Source organism: Aythya marila (genome assembly GCF_965140915.1).
Source record: "Aythya marila genome assembly, chromosome: 33".
NCBI lineage: Eukaryota > Metazoa > Chordata > Aves > Anseriformes > Anatidae > Aythya > Aythya marila.
This window is the reverse complement of record NC_139074.1, coordinates 269,217-287,126: the sequence shown is the minus strand read 5'-3', so window position 1 is coordinate 287,126 and position 17,910 is coordinate 269,217. Positions and strand designations below refer to the sequence as shown.

Below are 17,910 nucleotides of genomic sequence, written 5' to 3'. Positions count from 1 at the left end.
GCCCCACACTTTGGGGTTGGGGGAGTGGGGGCACCCATCCTGCTGGGTGGAATTCGGGAACCGCCCCCCCCCCAGAAAAAAAAAAAAATCCCATTTTGGATGGATTTGGGGGATTTTTGAGCGCGCAGAAAAAGGGCAGTTTTCACCCCAAAGAGCAGGAGAGGAGAAGGGATTTCATCCCTCAGAGGGGAATAAAAATTTGGGGATAATTCACCCGCTTTTGGGGCGTTTCTTCCTTTCCTCCCCCCCCCCCGTGTCCGTTTGGGGCAGAATTGCCTCAAAACCCAGGGTTTTGGTCAGCCAGAAAGTGCCAAAATTGGGACCCCGTGGCCGGGGGGGGGGGGGTCAGTCTTTGGGTTCTAATTTTAGTTTTGGTTAATTTCCTTATTTCTTTATTTTCAGGGGGTTTCTGTTCATTTGTGTAATTTGCATTTGATTCTTTTTTACTTTTTAAAAAAAAACACTTTTAAATTATTTATTTGGTTATTTCTTTATTATAATTTTTAATATTTTTTTTTTTTTGTAGTTTTGTCTTTGTCTTTTTTATTTGTTATTTCTTTAATTTTGGGGGTTTCATTTTTTAATTTTTATTTTAATTTGGGGGATTTAATTTTAATTTAATTTATTTTAATTTTTACATTTTGCTTTCATTTTCTATTTATTTTTTAATTTAAATTTTTATTATATGTCTACCTTTTGTTTTCGGGTTTTCATTTATTTTTTGTTTGCTTTTTTATTTTTGTTTTATCTTCTTTTTTTTTTTCCATTTATATCTTTTCATCTTTTAATATTTGGGGGAGTTCATTTGTGATTGCTTTTATCATTTCTGAATTGTCTTCTTTTTATTTTTTTTTATGTTTCTAAAATTAAATTTAAAGAAATAACCAATAATTTAATTTAATTTGATTTCCTTATTCCGTTTCTTTCCCCCGTTGGGGGCGCGGAGCCCCGGCCCCCCCCCGGCCCCGCCGCCTTGGTGCAGCCCGGCCGCGCCTGCACGGCCGCGGGAAGGGGCCGGGAGAGCCCAACCGGGAGGCGCGGGGGGGGGGCGGGCCTGCGGCTCGGGGCTCCCTGCAGATACCGGGTGGGGGGAGCCGGGGGGGGCAATGGGGGTAATGGAGGGGGGGCGATGGACCCCATAGGTAATGAGGGGGCTGGGCAGTGCCCCATAATTAATGGAGGGGTACCAAATAACTCCCCATAGGTAATGGGGGGGCTGGGCGGTGCCCCATAATTAATGGGGGGGGTCCTAAATAGGTCCCCATAGGTAATGGGTGGTCTGGGCAGTGCCCTGATTTTATTGGGGGGGTCTGGGCAAGATTTGGAAATAAAGGGGGGGTCCAGGGTAGCAGCTGCTGGTATTTGGGGGGCACTTGGTAGTTCCCTGTTGGTAACTGGGGGGGTTTGGGCAGTGTCCTCCAGTTAATGGGGGGGCTCCTTCACCCACCCTCACCCCAGGGGGAGTCTGGGAGCTGCCCGGGTAGGTTTGGTGATGGGTGACACCATGGGGGGGGAGATCAAGTGGGGGACACCAAGGGGGAGTGTCACCATAGGTTGGGTGACACCATGGGTTGGGTGACACCATGGGTTGGGTGACACCAAGGGGATAGGTGACATCGTGGATTGGGTGACACCATGCGTATGGGTGACACCATGGGTTGAGTGACACCAAGGGGATAGATGACACCATGGGTTGGGTGACACCATGGGTTGGGTGACACCAAGGGGATAGGTGACATTGTGGGTTGGGTGACACCATGTGTATGGGTGACACCATGCGTTGAGTGACACCAAGGGGATAGGTGACATCGTGGGTTGGGTGACACCAGGCGTATGGGTGACACCAAGGGGTGGGTGACACTGTGGGAATGGGTGACACCATGGTATGGATCGGTCACCCAATCTTTCGCTTGTGGAGGCCCAATCCTTTATTTGTGGAGCCCTTTGCCCATGGAGGTGTGGTGCTTTTCTTCTGGAGGCCCAATCCTTTGCCCATGGAGGTTCGGCCCTTTGCTTGTGGAGGTTCAGTCCTGTGCTCTTGGACGTTCAATCCTCTGCTCGTGGAGGTCCAGTCCTCCACCCCGCTCTGCTCACACAAGTCAGGGCGATGGCTTTGTCTCTCCCAACAGGCACTCAGAGCACCCAAGCGGAGCGCAAGCAAGCGCCAGAGGAGGACTTGGAGACCGATACCCCAGAGTGGAGGCTGGTGAGGCAGGAGGCCGGTGCGGAGGATGCCCACAAAGCCACCAGCCAAGCAGAAGAAGCCAAGCAGAAGGCACATGGATGCTCCGAGTGCGGCAAGGCCTTCTGCTGGAGAAACAGCCTGAGGTGACACCAGCGGGGCCACACCGGGGAACGACCCTACAAGCACCCGGATTGTGGGAAGGCCTTTGGCGACTTCTCCAACCTGGTCACCCCCCTCCTCATCCACAAGGGAGAGCGGCTGTACGAGTGCTCTGACTATGGCAAGGAGCAGGGGGCGTGCGTGGGGGGCGATGCGCTACGGATTGTGGGGCCATAGAATGGGGTGGGTTGGGAGGACCCTTGAAGATTGCACCTTTCACCTGATGAGGTTGCTCCCAGTGCGTGTCTCCCACCTTGGAGATGCTCCAAGCCACCTGGAGATGGACATCCCGATGCTGGTTGAGCTGGGAGCAGGTGGAGGTGCCTTCCAACCCCAACCCTTGTGTGCTTCTGTGCTCAAAGCCCTGTCCAACCTCGAGCTCTTCCAGCGACGGGGCCACCCGTTGGCTTCCTTGGGCAACCTGTCCCGGTGTCCCGAGGGGGAGAAATTTCTCCTGAGGGGGAGAAATTTCAGGGATGTGGTGCCCCCGCCTTGGTCTCCTGTGACCAGTGACCTCAGGAGGGCAATCTGGAGATGTCTGGGGGACACTGATGCCCCTTGAAGGTGTTTCTTGGGGTAGAACAAGGGTTTTTGGGTCTGAAGTATGGATGCAGCCATGTAGGAGATTGCCTTAGGTGCCTTTGGTGGGAGGCAGGGGTCTTGCGTCGCTCATGGGACCATCACACCCAAGACCCTCCCAGCATCTCCATAGGGTCCATGCAGAGAAAAATGTGTGTGTGGAGGAAACACTGCCTAGTAAACAGAAGCACTCTGAATTTTATTTTCTCTATAAAATAATGCTGAAAATACTTTTCCATGCAGCCTTTCAGATTCATGTACTGTTCACTTCCCAGCTTTACTCCCAAGTCCTGCTTGACACTCTCACTTCCCTCCAACATCGCATCCTCCTCTTTCCACTCAGCGCAAAAAACATCACTCTGTTTTGACCCAAATATTCACTTTCATGTGTTTTGCTGCAGGATTTTTCTCCTGGTGGCCCTAAGCTGATGTGGGTTTGGTTTGTGAGAGCTGATAACATGGTGGTGGCTCAGGTATTGCCCGGAGGTGTTTGCACCATGTCATTAAATGAGAGAGGATGGGGTCTAGGGGGTCTTTCCCTTCTCCCCAGTGACCATCTCGATCCAAACCCTTCCCAATTCTGAACTCTAAATGCTGGAGACAAAAAAAAAAAAAAAATGCTGGAGGATCCCCTTAAATCCCAAACACGTCTCCCAAGCTGTTTGATTATGGCAGTTCTGTTTATTCCACGTTCAGTTCCATGCGAGAAATCTGGAGCATCCCTCCGTTACAAAGATCCCACTACTCCCCCCACCAAAAAAATAAAAATAAAAATAAAAATAATAAAAAAAAATAAAAAGCGCCACGGAGGTCGGTTTTCCCCCTTTCTTAACCCAAAATCCCGCTGTTGGGATGCTCACCCAAGGGATGCTCCCCAGGGATTTTTGTGCATGGGATAAAGCAAAGCGGGGGGGATGCCTGGGCCCCCCCTGTAGCCTCCCCCCCCCGCCGTGCCCGCAGCGCTGCTCGGGGCCGGTTGCAGCCCGGTGCTGCTGCGGGGGCACAGGAAGGGGCTGGGACAAGGGCGGACGACGGGGACCGGTGAGGGGGTGGCGGAGACTGGGGGGAGCCCCCATCCCTGGGGACAAGCAGAGGGGCTGCCCCGCTCTACCCCGAACCCATTTTGCACCCTTTACCCCCTTTTCGCCTCCTTTGGCCCCTTTTTCCTTCTTCCCCCGCCCCCCACCTTGTCCCTTCCTTTGCCCCATTTTCCCACCCTTTTTCCCCTTTTTTCCTCTTTTCCCACCCTTTTCCCCTCCTTTTCTCCTCCTTTTCCCCCTTTCCTCCCTTTCCCCCCCTTTTCTTTCCGTTTTCCACCCTTACCTTCCCTTTCCCTCCTTTTCTCTCCTTTTCCCCTCTTTTCCCCCCTTTCCCTCTCTATTTTTTTACCCTTTTCCCCAGCTTTTTCCCCCTTCATCCTGCTTTTCCCCTTCTTTTACCTTTTTCCCTCTTTCTCCCCTTTCCCCTCTTTTTCCCCTTTTATTTTATTTTATTTTTTATTTTCCCCTCCTTTTTTTATCCATTTTCCCCCCATTTTCCTCCTTTTCCCCTCCTTGTTTGCCCCTTTTCCTTTCCTTTTTCCCTCTTCTCCCCCTTTTCACCCCTCTTTCCTTCCCTTTCCCTTTTCCCCTCCTTTTTCTTCCCCTTTCCCATCCTATTCACCATTTCCCCATCTCTATCCCTCCGTTTTCCTCCTTTCCTCCCCTTCTCCCCTTCCCCTCTATTTTTCTCCCCCCCCCCCCCCCCCATTTTCCTCCTTTTTCCCCCCTTTCTCCCTTTTTTTCAGTGGATGCTGATGCCCCAAATCAAGCAGCAAATGTGGGGCTGAGCCCCAGGAGGTTCTTTTTTTTTTTTTTTTTTTGGGGGGGGAGGAACGGAGAGCCCATGCATGAGCAACACCAGATGATGGAGCAAGGCTTTGGGTCCAGGTGCAGGGCAGCCCCTCCACCCCACAACTCCACGTGGAGCTGGATGGCGAAGCCCTCCTGTGGGATTTCCACAAGATCACAGAATTTTAGGTCAGAAAGAAACCTCTAAGATCATCAAATCCAACCTTTTGGCATTGTTTTAGCGGGCACTGCTGCAGGCAGGGTTCTCATCCCCACAGCTGTGGGGAGGATGAGCAAGAAGGGAAAGGGAAATCTCAAAGACTAGGTGGAACAAGAAATGGCAGAGGACGAGGACGAGGACGAGGATGAGGATGAGGACGAGGATGAGGATGAGGAGCCAACACAAGTCCCATCTTAGTGACCTCGTTGGGCATTTTGGGGCCAGAGAAGCTGATTTCAGTGATGTTCTCCTCATCTTGGCCTCAGGCTGAGGTTAAACCTTGTGGGCACTGTTAATTTGTGCAATCTCAAGCATTTGGGGGATTTGGAACATCTCAAGCATCTTCTTGCTCCATGGCAGTAGCCAGGTTTTGTACTCTCTGTAGCAAGCAAAGAGGGGAACATTATTTCTTTGTCTTTTTCCCCTTTGTTCTTTCCTCTTTTATTTTTTTCCTTCGACTGCCTTACGTATTCTTACATTTAATAAAATTCTGATGAGTTTCCTTGCAAATTACCCACTCTGGCCCATCCAGGGAAGCAGAGGGGAGGAGATGCAGCCTGTGGGGTCAGGGAATTGCTTTATCCAACCCATGCACCCCATGCTGCTGTGCAACCCAAGCCCATCTCTGGGTAAAACATCCAAGGACAAGTCAACCAGCCTTAGAAACCACGACGCCAAAATAATTCCCAACTGGAAACCAGCCTTACCCCATGCTCTGGCTCTCCTAAAGAACATCTCCATGAGAGCAAATCTCTGTCGGTACCAGCATTTCCTCACCTGCAAACCCAGGAGGATTTCTTCTGTTTCATCCCAATAAACTGAACCCCAGGTTTAATTTCCACAAGCCCAACCACATTTTGGCTTCTCCAGTTGAGTCCTGTTATTTTGCTTTTGGTTTCATGGAATTTGGTATCGCCCCCCCCACTTCCCCTGACATCCCTTGTGAGCCTCTTTTAAAAGCAAAATGTCACAAAATCCAGCCCGAACAGCAAATTCAATTTGCAGACACCAATGCAAACCCTACGCGAGATGCAAGCTCTCCCTTAAACCCATTTTTTTTTTACCCAAATTTTCAGGAAGCCCCGACGGGGGCTGCACCCTGAAGGATTCCCTCCCCCGCCCCCCGAGCTGCTCTCCCTCCTGGCTTTGATCATGGGATAAAGCAAAGCAGGGAGGATGCCCGGCCCCCCCCGCAGCCCCCTCATGACCGCAGCCCCCTCTGCAGCACTGCTCGGGGCCGGTTGCAGCCCGGTTGGGTGTGCAGAGACACAGGAAGGGGCTGGGACAAGGGCGAGCGGAGGCTGCAGCGGGGGAGGGTGGAAAGCTGGGGAAAAGGTCTGGGGGTGTGAAGCAGGGGGGTGGCGGTACAAGGTTGGGGTCCTCCAGGGCCCCCCGACCCCCCATCCCGTTGGGAGCGGGTTGGTTTCACGCATCCCTCCTCCCCGACGCGCGGTTCGAGGGTGCGGAGCGAAACACACCTTGCAGGTGGGTTGAGCCCCCCCCCCAAAAAAAAAATTAAAAAAAAATTAAGGGAGTGGAGGGGTGAGGACAGAGGGGACGGGGTGGGGGAAGCTGTGGCATGGCAGGCTTGGGGAGGGATTTGGCAGGTGCCTAGAAGGATGAGTGCCGCGGGAGCGGGCACGGCTGCATCAAGGTCTTCTCTCTGTTGCTGCAGGGATGAAGAGGATGAGCAAGAATGAAAAGGGGAAGGTGAGGCACACGGTGCACGTGCAGGTGGGGGAAGATATAGTGGTGATAGAAGACGATGAGGAGGATGAAGAGGACAAGGAGCTGGGGCACGGCGAAGGCTCAGAAAGCTGTGAAGGACACGAAGCCAGGCAGGGGTTGCAAGAAGGTGAGCAGGAAAGCACGGGAGGCGAAAGAAAGCCACAGGTGAAAGCCAAACGCAGGAAGGGAGCGTATAAATGCAACGAGTGCGGGACGACGTTCAACTGGAGGCATAACTTGGTCCGTCACCAGCGCCTGCACACGGGCGAGCGGCCCTACAAGTGCTCCGAGTGTGGGAAGGGCTTCAACGACAGCTCCCCTCTGCTCATCCACGAGATGCTCCACCGCGGAGAGAAGCCCTACAAGTGCCTGAGCTGCGGGAAGAAATTCATCCAGAGCTCCCACCTCATCGCCCACCAGTCTGTGCACACCGAAGAGAAGCCCTATGTGTGCCCCGACTGCGGGAAGCGCTTCGCCCGCCACCAGTACCTCATCATGCACCGCCGCGTCCACACGGGCGAGAGGCCCTATGAGTGCCGGGACTGCGGGAAGAGCTTCCGCAAGAGCTCTGACCTCGTCCGCCACAAGACGGTGCACACGGGTGAGAAACCCTACAAGTGCCCCGTGTGCGGGAAGGGTTTCACCCAGAACTTCCGCTGTAATGCTCATAAAAAGGTCCATCTTGTGGAGAAGGTTGACCAGCAGGATTCTCCATCGCAGGACACCCAGCAGAACAGCTCTGAGAACACGGCCTCACCAGGTAACCACCCTTTACTCAAAATAGGTGTTTTCTCCTCCAAATTTCTCCCTTCCCTGGATAAGCCTTTCCTGCCTCCTGGTCATGAATTGTGGGAAGAGGGAGAATGGAGCCATGCACAGAAAATGGTTCCCATACTGTTATCCTAAGGTCCCGCATGTACCCATGAGCAAAGCTCCATTCTCCATGGTGGGTCTATCCTTGAGAACCTCCGTGGGTTGAGCTGGGGCTGTGCATAGGGGTGGGAAGGTGAATGGGGTGGGGATTTCAATGAGATGAGAAGATCAATGGCATGGGTAGGTGCGTGGGGTGGGAAGGTGAATGTGACGGTAAGGTCAATGGGATGGGAAGGTCAATGGGGTGGGAAGGTCAATGGGGTGGGAAGGTCAATGGGGTGGGAAGGTCAATGGGATGGGAAGGTCAGTGGGATGGGAAGGTCAATGGGGTGGGAAGGTCAATGGGATGGGAAGGTCAATGGGGTGGGAAGGTCAATGGGATGGGAAGGTCAATGGGATGTGGAGACCCTTGATTTTCTGTTGGCCAATTCCCATCTTGTCCTTGTTCTCCACCAGCAGGTGCTGGTAGCCACAAAGAGGAGAAGCCCCAACCAGTTGACTCCCAGCAGACAGAAGCAAATGGCCCCAGCATGAGGATGGAGGAAGGGGCTGCGTGCCAGGATCCTGAGCAGGATGAGGCTCTAAAAGAGCAGTCAGAAGTGGAGCCATGCCCTGTGCAAGGGCAGGGGGATCTGGATGATCCTGAAGGCACTTTGGAGGATCCCAAAGAGTCGGGTGTGCATCCAGGTATCTGTGTTGAAGGGCAGACGTACGAGTGTGCCAACTGCAGGAAAACCTTTGACTGTAGCAACAGCCTGAGCCAACACCAGCAGCTGCACATGGTGGAGCAGCCCCACAAGTGTCCCGAGTGTGGGAACAGCTCTGATGACAGCTCCGACCTCGCTTCCCACCAGCTGGAGAAGTGCTGCAAGTGTCCCGACAGTGGGATAAAACTCGGTGACAGCACCAAGCTCCGACAGCAGAGCTCGGTTCACAAATCTGAGAAATTCTATCTCTGCTCTGACTGTGGGAAGTGCTTCAGTCGCAGCTCCAACCTCAACCAGCACAAGAAGCTCCACACTGGGGAGAGACCCCACAAATGCCCCGAGTGCGGGCTGAGCTTCACCAACACCTCACACCTGATTGTTCACTACCGGATCCACACTGGGGAGAGACCCTACAGGTGCCATGAGTGCGGGAAGGGCTTTACCATGAGCACTAAATGCCTGAAGCATGAGAGGACCCACACAGGAGAAACTCCCTACAGGTGCTCCAAGTGTGGGAATTGCTACAGGACCAAGATTTCCCTGATGTCCCACATGAGGATGCACATGCATTAAGATGCAAGAGGAGCAGATTGTGCCCTGCAAGGAGAATTTGCTATAAGGACAAGCTTTGGGTGATGCTCCAGCACCATTTGGGACAGGGTTCTTCTTCCCCAAGCCTCCCAGAAGAAGAGAAATGGGACCGAAGGCAAAGCTCAGGAAGTCCCCCTCGGACAGCATCCTCCCTGCTGCGTTGCCTCTTGTTTGGATCAGGTCTGTGTGGCTCCCGAAGCCTTTGCAGGGCTGGGAGACCTGCAGGGAGATCAGCACGCTGGAAATCTTTATCAAAGCTGTCCTCCTGGCAACGGTGATGCTATTCCCCAGGGATGCTGGCAGTCACGCCGGTCCTCCCACGTGAGACAGAGGAGGCAGGGACGCCTGGTGAGACAGCTGCAGCAGAAGGATCACATTCACTGTCTGATCAAGCCGACCTTGTTGGGCATTTCTGGGCCAAAAAAAAAAAAAAAAGATTGCAAGTCAGATTCTCCTCCCCCCCTTATTTTCAGGCTGGGCTTAATGCTCATGAGCAGCACTCAAGCATTCAGTGATGGAGGGGTTGTTGAAATCTCAGGCAGTGGGGGGGATTTTCTTGCTCCATGGAGGGAGGGGAATGCTGTTTCTGTACCCTCTTGGCATCAAGCAAAGGGTCGAATGTTCTTCTTTTCACTATTGTTTTATGTTTAGATTTTATTTTTTTTTTCACTTAATAAAATCCTGATGGGTTTCTGTTGTGGTTTAACCTGGCCGGCAGCTAAACATCACGCAGCCATTTGCTCACCCTCCCCTCTCCCTCTCTGGGATGGGGGAGAGAAAGGGGAAAGTGAAGCCTTTGAGTTGAGATAAGGACAGTTTATTAAGACAGGAAAATAATAATAACAACAATAATAATAACAATAATGATGAGAATAGTACTACTATTAATAATGTGTACGAAACAAGTGATGCACAATGCAATTGCTCACCACCTGCTGACCGATGCCCAGCCTAACCCCGAGCAGCCCGGCCACGCCACCCCGGCTAGCCACCCCTATATATTATTTGACGTCAGATGGTATAGAAATCCCTTTGGCCAGTTTGGGTCAGCTGTCCTGGGTCTGTCCCCTCCCAGCTCTTGCTGTACCCCTAGCCTGCCCATTGGAAGGGCATAGCGAGAAGCTGAAATGTCCTTGGCTTGGTGTAAGCGCTGCTCTGCAACAATTAAAACACCAGCATATCAGCACTCTTCTCATCCTAATCTAAAACACAGCACCCTACCAGCTGCTAGGAGGAAAATTAACTGTCCTAACTGAAACCAGGACAGTTTCCATGTGAAGTGTGGGCAGCGTGGGCTCTGCATGGGGATGGAGCTGGACTGCTCTGACCCTTTTTGGGGGTGCAGAGGGGAGGAGATGCAGCCTCTGGGGTTGAGGAATTGCTTGGGGAAGCAGCCCAGGGCTTGGGGTGGGCAACTTCATGCAAACCCACACTGATTTCTTTCCTGTTTTCCTAAGAAACTGAGCCAAATCCCCCTTGAAGTGCAACTTTACAGAAGCACCCTGTCTAATTTTGGCTGGGAGATGCTGGGAGAAAAGATAATGGCCTAAGCAATACATTTTTGTGTATGTGGGTGATCCAGCAAGGTCTTTGAGCCCCTTCCCATCTTTTCGCCCTGTAAGGGTTTTGTTTGAGGTTGCAGCTCCTCTGTCACCCACTTTGTCCTGTACCTTGGATGCACGGGGCTGCATGGCCAAACCTTCCCTTGGGGTTTTAGCAGGGTTGCATGCACATCATGGTTGTGGGGTTCTTGCAGGTATGGGGAGGATGAGCAAGAAGGAAAAGAGAAATCCTGAGAAGGTCCAGGAGAAGGTGAGACAAGGCTTGGGGGTGGTATGGGGTGATGGAGAGGAGCTGGGGCATGGTGGAGCCTCGGAGAACCATAACAGGGAAAAGGGATTGGGAGAAAGGATCCACCAAGGGGGAAGCCCAGGCAGCATTAGGGAAACTGAGCCCCAGCCACTAGTTTTCTCCCAGAAAAAGGTTTATGTATGTGCTGACTGTGGGCCCTCATTCAACTGGAGGAGAAACTGGACCTGAAACCAGCACTTGCACATGGGTCAATGGCCCTACAAGTGCCCTGAGTGCGGGAAGGGTTTCAGCATGAGCTCCTGCTGCATCGTGCATCAGTGAGTCTGTAGAGGGGAAGAGGCTGAGAAGCTGAAATTTCTATTGCAGGACACCCAGCAGAACAGCTTTGAGAACACAGCCTCACCAGGTAACCACCCTTTACTCAAAATAGGTGTTTTTCCTCCAAATTTCTCCCTTCCCTGGATAAGCCTTTCCTGCATCCTGGTAATGAATTTTGGGAAGAGGGAGAATGGAGCCACGCACAGAAAATGGTTCCCATGCTGTTATCCTAAGGTCCTGCACGTACCCATGAGGCATCTGGAGATTTGCTCCACTCCCCATCCCTTGAGGATCCCTCAAGGTCTGTCCTTGACAAACCTCTGTGGGTTGAATTGGGTGAAAGCTGCTCATGGGGTGGGAAGGTCAAAGGGGTAGGAGGATCAATGGGATGGGAAGGTGCCTGGGATAGGCATATCAATACGGGAGTGAAGGTCAATGGGATAGGAAGGTGCATGGGGTTGGAAGGTGCATGGGATAAGAAGGTCAATGGGATGAACATCAGTGGGATGGGAAGGTCAATAGAGGGGGAAGTTCAATGTGGGAGGAGGTCAATGGGGTGGGGAAGGTCAGTGGGATGGGGAAGGTCAATAGGATCAGAGAGTGCACAGGGTAGGAAGGCCAATGGGGTTGGAAGGCCAATGGGATGAGAAGGTCAATGGGATGTGGAGACCCTTGATTTTCTGTGGGTCAGCTCCCATCTTGTCCCTGTTCTCCACCAACAGGTGCTGGTGGCCACCCCAACCAGTTGATTCCCAGCAGGCAGAAGCAAATGGCCTGTATTGGGTCTGGCTGGGATGTTAACTTTCCCTGCAGCAGCCCATACAGTGCTGTGCTCTGCACTTGGAGCTAGAACAGCAGTGGTATCACACCAGTGTTGTGTCTGCTGCTGAGCAGTGCTGGCACAGCATCGGGCCTCTCTCTAACCCTCCTAGGGGGTGGGCAAAAAAAGTGAGAAAAGAAACATCACCAGGGCAGCTGACCTAAACCAACCAAAGGGATATTCCATACCATATGACGTCACACTCAGCAATAAAAGGTGGAAAAAGGAAGAAGGGGTGGGGTGTGGGGGGGAGGGCTCTCATTGTGAAAACGTCGGTCCTCCTCCTGAACACCGGCTACGTGTGTTGAGGCCCTGCTTCAAGGAGGTGGTCAAGCATTGCTCAGTTGTGGGAAGTAGAGAGTAATTTCTTTCCTCTGCACTTCCACATAGCCTTTGTTTTGTTTTGTTTTGTTTCCCTTTCCCCCTCCCTTTTCCCCTTTCCTTTTTTTTTTTTTTTTTCCCTTTAGTTAAATTGTTTAGTTAATAATAATCTTTCCTTAATAATTATTTTTTTTTCCCTTTAATTAAATTATCCTTCGTGTGAGAAGCCAAATATTTGCTTGGACAGTGGGAAGAGCTTCACCCAGAGCACCAACCTTTTTATTCGTTGGTGATTCCACACCGGGGAGAGACCCTACAGCTGCCTGGACTGCATGAAGAGCTTCTGTAGTAGCTCTGACCTTGTGTGACACCAGAGGACCCTCAGCGGGGAGAGACTCTATAAATGTCCCGAAAATGGGAAGGGCTCCAAGTGCTTCACCCACCAGAGGAGCCATATGGAAGAAGCTCCCTGTAAGTGCTCAGTGTGCAGGAAGAGCTACAAGGCCAAGGTGTCCCACCAGAAACTGCATGTGGAGGAGAAAACGTTGTGCAAGAAGGGGGTCAGCCCATCCGGAGCTGGTGAGACCTAAAAGTCCAACCCTAAACCACTAGCACCTCATAAGGAAAGGAACCCGCTCTTCTTCAGGTAACATCTGTGGGATGTTATCTGAGTTTCAGCAGAGTTTCAGCTGCTTTTCTTCTTCCTATATTTATAAAGAACAGCTGAATTCCCTAAAACATTGGCTAGGGAAGGGGTCAACAGGTAAGATGTGGAAAAGCACATTTTTAACTTACTAAGAATTAAAGCTTTTAAAGATTTATTTTTTTTTCCCTCCTATTTAAGTGTTCTTTTTTTTTTTTTTTTTTTTTTTTTTTCACCTTTCACATTGGTTCCATGGCAGGTTCACACAATTTTGTTCCATTGCACAGGTTTGAACACCAAATCCTTGCACCACTCTGCCCAAGGTTTCTACACTTCTGTGGCGAGGACCCAGTGCTCCCACAGTGCATTGAATATTCATGGTGATTTATTTCAAGCTGGGTTTAGTCAGAGCCAGGCAAAGTGGGTGGAAAAGCCCTTATTTTTGGTCTATGCGTATAAACCCCATTCTCTGATTGGTATCTTCAGGACAAAGCCTGAGTAGAAATTCTGATTTCTCCTAAAAGAGTTTTCTGTGTGCACACCTCATGATTTTCCACCTCCTTTTCTTAAGGAATTACTCATCAAAAGTCAATTTGCTGACTGCTAGGCTGTTCAGGAGCAACTGAAACTCATCTTTAAAAAGAATAAAATTGTTTTTTAGTCCCGTTAAATCTCCTCTTGGGCTTTTATTTATTATTATTATGATTTTATTTTTGTGACAGAGCATCTCTAGAGTTACACGTCGGTGTTTGTGCTTAGCAGGTGATTCCCAGATGCCACCACCAGCCTTGGCTTTGCTCAAAGCAAGTGAAAGCTATTGAGCAATCGAGAAAAAAAGCAGTATTTCAACCATTTGCTAAACCATCTGCCACCGCTTAAGAAGAGTCAGGAGACATCCCACCGCCCACCGCTGAGTTGTTGGCAGCAGATGTGGCAGCACAGAACAGCTCCATGGGGAGCAACTTGATGGGGGAGCACACAGGGGTGAGATGAAGGGCGAGCCCAGCACCCTTGGCTATGCACACTCGCACCTTCTCACCTCAATTTCTTTTGGGAGAAATCCAGATGGATAGGTGTTTTTGGGCTGCTGGATATTCAGCTGATGGGGGATGACATGGAGCTGAGCTCAGCACAGCTGACTGATCTGTGGGAGAGTTTCTTTTTTTCTTTTTTTTTTTTTTTTTGGCTCAGATGGAGCTGTGCTTTGTGAATCCCACGTGCTTGGTTTGAGGCCAAGTCTTCTGCTGTGAGGTCTCGGTGTGAGATGCATCAGGGAAAAAGCAAGGATTGATGAGGCAGGGCTGGATTTTCTAAAATCTAGTGCCTGGGCAGTGTGCAAAAACCATGGAAAACAGCAAAAGTGTGTGTCTGCCATCTCCATGTGTGCAGAAATGCACCTGGTTCACAGCCCCATTAATTTCCCCATGCTTGATTTCCCCATCAGGACTCCCGATATTAAGGTCTCAGAGACCTGGCAGGTCATCAGCACGCTCCGTTAGCCCTCACATCCTCGTGGCAGACAAATGGCTACTCCAAGCCATTTCCCATGGCTAATTAAAAGGTTTTAATAGCAGCATGGAGGCACTGGGGTCATTCCTAACGTGCACACCAGCACCAAAGCCCTTCCTGCATTTGGAAGCCCAGGGATTCATCCCCTCTGAAGATTTCCTGGTGTGCAGCAGGATCTGGTCTTCCCCTGAAACTTTTCCCACCAGAAAAAACTTTTTTTTTTTTTTTTTTTTTTTCACTAGAACATCACCACGAGAGCTTTGGGTGATGCTTTTCCTTCAAGTTGGGCAGTTACTCCTAAGTAAAGCAAGGGGAGCAGGGCAGGATCAGCCCTAAGCATTGGGAGGTCCCTGTGCAGGAGATGAGCTGGGAAGGCAGCCCATGAATAGGGTCCATGGCCATGCACGGATCCTCCTCCAAACTAACCGGGAAAAGGAACAAGGAAGGTGGAAAAATGGGAGGTGGGAAGAACCTGAAGCTCCTCGGGAGAGGTTTTGATTCCTGGAGGGAGAGGGAACTGCAGAGGGGATTTTTCTGATGTAGGCAGCCCTGACTGGAAGGGGAGGGATATGATTTGTAAGAGGGTTTTAGGTGCAGATTTGAAGTTTCAACAGGAAAATGGAAGAAGATGCTGTGGCAGTAGAAAAGCCTGAGTGTATTTCAGGCAGAAATGGTGGCGTTTGAGAGGTTTTGGGAAATCAGGACCTCTGAAACCAGCTAAGGTGAGTTTTGTTTCAACCAACACTTGACACACAGACAGTGGAAAGTCCAAAACATTTTAATGCTAATGTGCAAAAAGGAAAGAACCAGTACTCAGGAATGTGAGCCCATCACATTCACACATCATTCATCACATCATGTCAGCTGTGAGCCCATCTACCTCCAGGTTCTATGCTTGCCATCATCCACCCATCAGGGCCTCCCTGGCCACAGCACCTTCCTCCTCTCCATCTCCCCACAGGATATGGCCCTACCAGCCCCTCAGCGAGCCCGTCTCATGCATGCAGCTTCACGTGGGACCTCAAGGAGACGTTGGCCTTGTAGTGCTTGCCTCACACCAAGCACCTGTAGGGGGCTTCCCCTGTGTGGGTCCATTGGTGGTCCATCAGCTTGGAGCTCCGCGTGAAACCCTTCCCACAGTCGGGGCATTTGTAGGGCCATTCACCCGTATGAAGGCTCTCATGTCGGATGAGGTCAGAGCTCCTCCAGAAACTTTTCCCGCAATCCTGGCAGAAGTAGGGTCTCTCCTCAGTGTGGATGCTCTGGTGCATGGTGAGGTTTTGCCTCCGGGCAAAGCGTTTCCCACAGCTGAAGCAGACATAGGGTTTTTCCTCCGTGTGGATCCAGTGGTGGGCCAGGAGGCTGGTGCTCTGGCTGAAGCGCTTCCCACAGTCCAAGCACTCATAGGGTCTTTCCCCCTGGTGGAGCTTCTGGTAGGAGATGAGGTTCGAATGGTCACTGAAGCTCCTCCAGCACTCAGAGCACTTGTAGGGACGCTCCCCAGTGTGCGTCCTCAGGTGCCGGCTCAGGTTGTTCTTCTGATTGAAGGACTTCCCACACTTGCTGCACCTGTACACTTTTTCCTTGGGGCACATCCCAGCCGCGATCCCAGTTTTCTGGGTATGGATTTCACCAGGGTTATCTTGCACCTTCCCGGCATGGTTTTGCCTCCGTCTTTGTGGCCTGGGTTCTTCCTCCTGGTCTTCTCCTAGCTTGGCACTCGGGCAAATGGCCACCTCGGTCCTCCTCAGCACCATGCCATGCTGACGCCTCTCCTTGGGCTTATCCCATTGGGATGAGTCTTCCAAATCCCCCTGCTCCATTGGGATTGTCCCCAAGAGAGGGAGGAGAAGCTGGTGAGGAGTTCTGGCAGGGAAAGGAGAGCTTGGGAGGGGGAAAACAGGGGGGAAGATTTTGGGAAACAGCAGGCATGTGAATAACCCAGACCTTTCCCTGGGTGGGAGGAAGGGGAGAGGGGAAGAGGGTAAGAGAAAAAAAAAAAAAAAAAGCCAAGAAAAATCAAGGAGATTTGGTCCTTTTGGAGGATTTCAGAGCTATGTGCATTCCTGCAGGGTTTTGGGGGTCTCTGAGCATTAGGATCACCCTGGTTTTGCCACCCAGTAAGACCAGAGCCACTTACCTCTCCTGCACTGGTCTGGGGTTATAAAACACCATAAAAGTTGCCCATGTCCCATTGAAGCCAGGGTCTGCCTGATGGAGTTATGGTTGCTGTTCTCCCCAATGGGGTGGGGATGAACCCGTCCCCCATCCTCTAAAGCAGCTACCTGGGATGGGGAGAAATCTCCAAGGCTTTGAGCAGCAGGGGATGACACACCAGGGTGTCCCCAAGGGGGGGTATCTCATGCTGCCCTGGGCTTGAAGTCTTGAATCAGTGTGGCCGGACCCTCACATTTGGTGACACAGTAGGGACAATGCCCCCCAGTACAGTGGGTACACTGTGCCCATGGGTGTGAGTGGTAAACGAGGAGCATTTGGGTGAGAAGGATAGATGCTGGGTGCTGGAGACAGCCTGGGGTGCAGGGGAGGGGGGGTCTGGCTGAACCTGGACCAAAGTGGGTCACTTGTGGGCCTGCTTCTACCCCTGACATCACGTTTTGGAGCTTTGGGCTTGCGTAGTGAGGATTTGCGTGATATTCCCACCCAGCAGTATTCAGGCGGCTTCTCCACCAGCCCCTCCATCTGGTGACATATGTCCTTCCCCCAGTTCCTCCTGGAGCATCACAGAAAAGGGACAAGAGCTGGGAAAAAAAATATATATATAGGAGGAGAGGCCAGCGCAGCTGCGGTACCTGCAAGCTCCAGCTCAGGGCTTGTCCTGGTTTGAGCCCAGGGCTGCACAGTTCTCTTCCCAGCTTCTCACTTTGTCCCAGCCCCTTCCTGTGCCTCTGCGCAGGCAGCTGGGCTGCAACCACCCTTAAGCCCCGCTGTCCCCTCGCCCTGAGCTATCCTAAGGGCAGCTCTTGGACCAAATCCTGCAGGAGCGGGGCACAGTGCATTTTTCCCCTTGCTGGAAGGGCAGGATTAACATCTGCAGCTTTGCTTGTCAGCCCAGAATCTCTCTGTGCCCGAAACAAAGGCGACAGCAGAGCCCAAGAGAGTTCCTTCTCCCAGCATCACTGGAGCATCTCTGAAAGAGAAGGGTGTCAGTATTTTATGGTTTTGTCAATAATTATTTGGGGTGGGGTGGGGCATTGAAGGGATGCTCGCACCCAGCTGCCCTGCCCCGGTTCCTTGTGCTGAGCCAAAATCCAGGCTGCGCATCTCCAGGGCTCTTTTGAGCAGCTTCCCCATCCCTCACCCCCCCAGATTCCTCCCCTCTTTGTCTCCGAATTTCAGGACATTTACTGGAAGAAATGGGAATTTACTGAATTTACTGGAGGAGATGGGAAGGAAGGGGGTTGTTAGAGGAGAACACATCAGCACAGATTGGACCCTGTGTCCCCAGGTCCAGCTGGTAGCAAGGTTTAAAATGCAGTCAGTAGGCACATATACATGTGTGTATTCTTATATGTGTCTTGTCAAACAGAGCATCCACACCAACACAGACAGCACCACTGGTCTCATCCTGCTCCTTCTGAGCTGGATGGAGTGGGTT

General features: G+C 51.6%; 1 protein-coding gene across 1 annotated transcript; it reads left to right on the top strand.

Moving 5' to 3' along the window:
• The first annotated feature begins 6,349 nt into the window (after positions 1–6,349).
• On the top strand, positions 6,350–9,422 carry LOC309889201 (uncharacterized protein). The gene is made up of 3 exons (XM_082781957.1): positions 6,350–6,457; positions 6,648–7,460; positions 8,030–9,422. The coding sequence occupies exons 2-3, from the start codon at positions 6,650–6,652 to the stop codon at positions 8,851–8,853; spliced, it is 1,635 nt and encodes a 544-aa protein (XP_082638083.1). The 5' UTR covers positions 6,350–6,457; positions 6,648–6,649; the 3' UTR covers positions 8,854–9,422.
• The last annotated feature ends 8,488 nt before the right edge of the window (positions 9,423–17,910 follow it).

Coding starts and splice junctions, on each gene's coding strand:
- LOC309889201 (XM_082781957.1), top strand. CDS start 6,650: ATGAAGAGGATGAGCAAGAATGAAAAGGGGAAGGTGAGGCACACGGTG. Junction 7,461..8,029: donor TGAGAACACGGCCTCACCAG/GTAACCACCCTT, acceptor GTTCTCCACCAG/CAGGTGCTGGTAGCCACAAA.